At 36.2% G+C, this 3,702-nt stretch overlaps 1 protein-coding gene across 3 annotated transcripts in view; it reads right to left on the bottom strand.

Annotated features, from left to right (window-relative positions):
* The window catches only part of hltf (helicase-like transcription factor), a 31,901-nt gene that overhangs the window by 11,581 nt on the left and 16,618 nt on the right, over positions 1-3,702 (bottom strand). For all 3 annotated transcript variants that reach the window (XM_015375304.1, XM_015375305.1, XM_015375303.1), the window contains exons 3-6: positions 2,769-2,935; positions 2,475-2,605; positions 2,293-2,378; positions 1,673-1,744 (exon numbers count right to left, since the gene is read on the bottom strand). In XM_015375304.1, the coding sequence (XP_015230790.1) occupies positions 1,673-1,744; positions 2,293-2,378; positions 2,475-2,605; positions 2,769-2,935 (456 nt within the window). The remainder of the gene's footprint in view (positions 1-1,672; positions 1,745-2,292; positions 2,379-2,474; positions 2,606-2,768; positions 2,936-3,702) is intronic.

Below are 3,702 nucleotides of genomic sequence, written 5' to 3'. Positions count from 1 at the left end.
TTGAGCATGTATTTATTTATGTATTTATTTTTATATATGGGAGAGCTGTTCCTCCATACCTAAAAAATCTTATCTGTGCAAATAAGCCTTGAAACAGATTTATGTAAACATCCTGTCTGGTAAATTAGGCCATGAAAATACAATATCTAAGTTTGGCTACTTCTCTCTAATGAGAATATCTTAGTGGCACTCATTAGATTTAACTATCTGGAAATTAAAGGCGCCAATTAAGTTAAAGCTGATATATTTTTCTCATTTTTATTTTAAAAAATTGACTGCAGTTAACTGTTTTAATAAGTGTTTGGCTATGTAAAACAAAGGGCTAGTCTTGCCCACATGAGCTCTCTATGGCCAAGAACCGAAATTTGAACACTTACTTTTTATCAGAGGATTCAACAAGTTTCAAAATCTCTGATGATAAGGCGCTCTGCTCCTGTCTCCTCCTCCATCCTGTGTGTGTGGCTCTGTGTGTCTGTGTGTGTCATTCTTTGAGTTCCGCTGCCGTACGCATGCGCATGTTTCGTAGATACAGACAGGAGAGGCAGAATAGAGGCTCATGCGTGAATGTCCAACGAATAACTCTGATTGTTGTTTCAAAAATGGAAAACCTGCTTTCATTACTGAGTTATGCCCTGGATTTTGTAGCGTTTGTGGACGCTACGTCGCTACTTGATAAAAATAATAACGTTACTACTGGAAAGTTACTTGATAAATAAAGCAGCGACGCTACGGTCAAGGTACTGGAAAATGTAGTTAAACTAATAGCTTCGCTACATGTAGCGGCGCTACTGCCCATCACTGAATATATGTCAACATTTTAGTTAGCATATTCATTTAGGTCTGGATTTCCATGGCACTACAAGGCAATTAGGTAGGTTCTGTCTGTGTATTTTTTTAAATCAATACCCTGTGAATCTAAATCTACTTTGAGCCCTGAGCAGCAGTGACCAAGGGGCAAATTGAAATAATAATGCCAAAATTGCCAAAGTAGAAAGTTTTTGTTCACTTTTTTGGAGCAAAGATGATTTTATTGATCTGTGTGTAATGCATAAATCACAGTAGATCAGGAAGTATTTGCTTTTCGATGGAAGCCTTGTATGTCTAAAACCATTCCTATATTGTATATTTTGTTAGCTTGTTTGTCTGCTATATTAACCAATATGATGTGTTGAACTAGATCTGCAATTTTCCCTGACTTTGTGAGATACTGTTTTATAAATTATGGCATTACTTAATAAAAAAGTTTATTTGAATTCTATAAATCAAAGCTTTATGCCCAACAGCAATGATGAACTGCAGAGAAGCTTTGTATCTCCAGCAATTGTAGTATCAAGGTAAGAGCTGTCAGTCTGGTAGAGAATATGCTTGTCATTTGAAACTGTAAAGGTAAGCCCTTTTATGAATTGCAACATAAAACCGACTAAAACTAGACTAAAACCTTTATGGGCTTTAGTCAACCAAACCCAGACTAAAACTATAAAGATGTAACTAAAACGAATAATAGGTTTCATCCTCAAGACGAAAACCAAGAATAAATCTAAGATGTCTGTCCAAAAAAATACTGGTGAGAGAGTGAAAATAATGTTAAACATTCTACCAAAAAACACAAACAAACCTGTAAATACAAAAATAAAATGAATGTTATAGAGCAATGATTAGCAGCACAACTTACCTCAGCTGCCTCTTTCTCCCCATCTTTGCTCTCCATCAAACCCTCAAATAAATTGTCAAATGCATTCTTCAGCTGGAAGACATACAAAATAATAATACTACACTACTTTAGTGACTGGTGCTACAACATCAATGACAACCAGAATTTTTTTGGCTCTCTTCCTTCATTATACTACGCGCAATTATCTGGATAGCTTTAGCCTATTGATCACTAAGGACATTCAACCAGGCACTGAGAACACAAAAAGATAGGCTGACAAGTTTACACTACATCATGTATATGCAAGATTTGCATGCACAGCACTAATAACATTTCAAATCGGTCTCTGTGACGCTGCACAAGTTGTGATATATAATGTTCAGCACTAGAGCAAAATCTTTAATTTAACTGCAAAGTGTCTGGAATAGAATTGCTGGATGACAACTAATTAGCATTTGTTGTTGTAAAAATGCCAGACTTTACCTCTGAGCAAAACATTTTTAAACAGATTTCTTGTTAGAAAATGATTATGGCAGGAGGTTATTTTTTAGTTTTTTTAACACACAACAATAAGGCCAGATCACCCTGATCTTTCCTGATTTGCCCTTTCAGCTTCAGTCAGACCTAAACCAAACCCTCACCTCATCTGCAGTTAGCGGGATGGTCACACCTTTCTTGAAGGAAAACGAGCGAGCGCCAGCAGAGCCAGAAGCTTTCCCCATTGCACCTGAAAGAGAAAGCAGTTAGTGTCACTGTTACTGACTAAAAAAATAAGGAACCCAAGGGTGAGATTTAAACACGGTGTGCATAACTGCAGGTCCACCTCCTTCTGTGTCCAGTTTGTACCCTCGACTCGCCATGTACTTCATCACAGCATCCTTGTTCTCTTCGCTCCCCAGGAATGAAAGTGTAACCGGCATGGAGAAGGTGTTGTTGGTCCCTGAGTAAACCACCCTAACAATGACATTCATACCCACACTTAGCTTCAACAGACTCTAATCACTGAGCACAACAGAGAGGGAGTTAACAGCCCTTTGTATCCGTGCATTCTTACGGATTCTTGGATTTTTTCTAATGATAATTTTGACCTAAAATCATTCTGCCAATCAGAACTCACCCCTCTACTTTGGCCAGGTTTTTATCCATAACATATGCCATGGCTGCAGCCAGCTCCTTCTTAATGTGTCCCACCTGTCGGCCTAAAACGTTGGTGACCATCACCGCATTCCGGTCGTACGGATTTTGCGGCTCCCGTACCAAACTCACCATCTCCCCACGGTTTACCTGTAAAGAAACATAGTATTGCTATGTTTAAGAGGATTATTTTCTTTATCATTATCAAGTAAAAAGAACCAGCAATGTGCACAAAAGGGCACTTGGATCTGATCAAAATTTTTTTTCTTCTTCTTTTTATGACTAAATATGTTCTTATTTCAACTCAAAGCAACCAAATATTTTCTGTACTTTTTGTGCCATGTTATTGGCAGATGATGAAGTTTTTAAATATTTCCACAAGTTAGGGATGAACCAGATGGATTTGACAAGATATTTTTAAAATACTAAGTAACAGTTATTTTGATCTTTATCTGAATCGTTTTTGGCTATTAAGCCATTGTTGAAGGCTGAAAAGCGTAACCATAGGACATGACAATACAGAATTATTGCTTTTAATCATAAAACTGTCCAGTTACATCCATCCTATATCCTTGATCAGAGCTGAACTCATCATTCATATTTTGGTTTGATATGATTTGTGCCTCAAATTATAACAAAACTGAATTAAAAAGGAACTAATACAAAAACAATAGCATTCTCTATGTTTTACACAGTGAGAAAAAATAAGAGTGAGGAAATCCACTGAATGAATTTAACATAATTAAATTCTTTAATGTGTGTGGATGTGATCCAGCTAAAAGAGGATTTTACAGCAAAAGCAAAAAAAGAATATAAACATATATATTAATAAAAACACACACACATATAAATAAACACGCACACACACACATACACACACATATATATATATATATATATATATATATATATACATA

Source organism: Cyprinodon variegatus, unplaced genomic scaffold (assembly GCF_000732505.1).
Source record: "Cyprinodon variegatus isolate N-32 unplaced genomic scaffold, C_variegatus-1.0 Scaffold116, whole genome shotgun sequence".
NCBI lineage: Eukaryota > Metazoa > Chordata > Actinopteri > Cyprinodontiformes > Cyprinodontidae > Cyprinodon > Cyprinodon variegatus.
The sequence above is the reverse complement of the archived record's forward strand: the minus strand, read 5'-3'. Positions and strand labels throughout refer to the sequence as shown.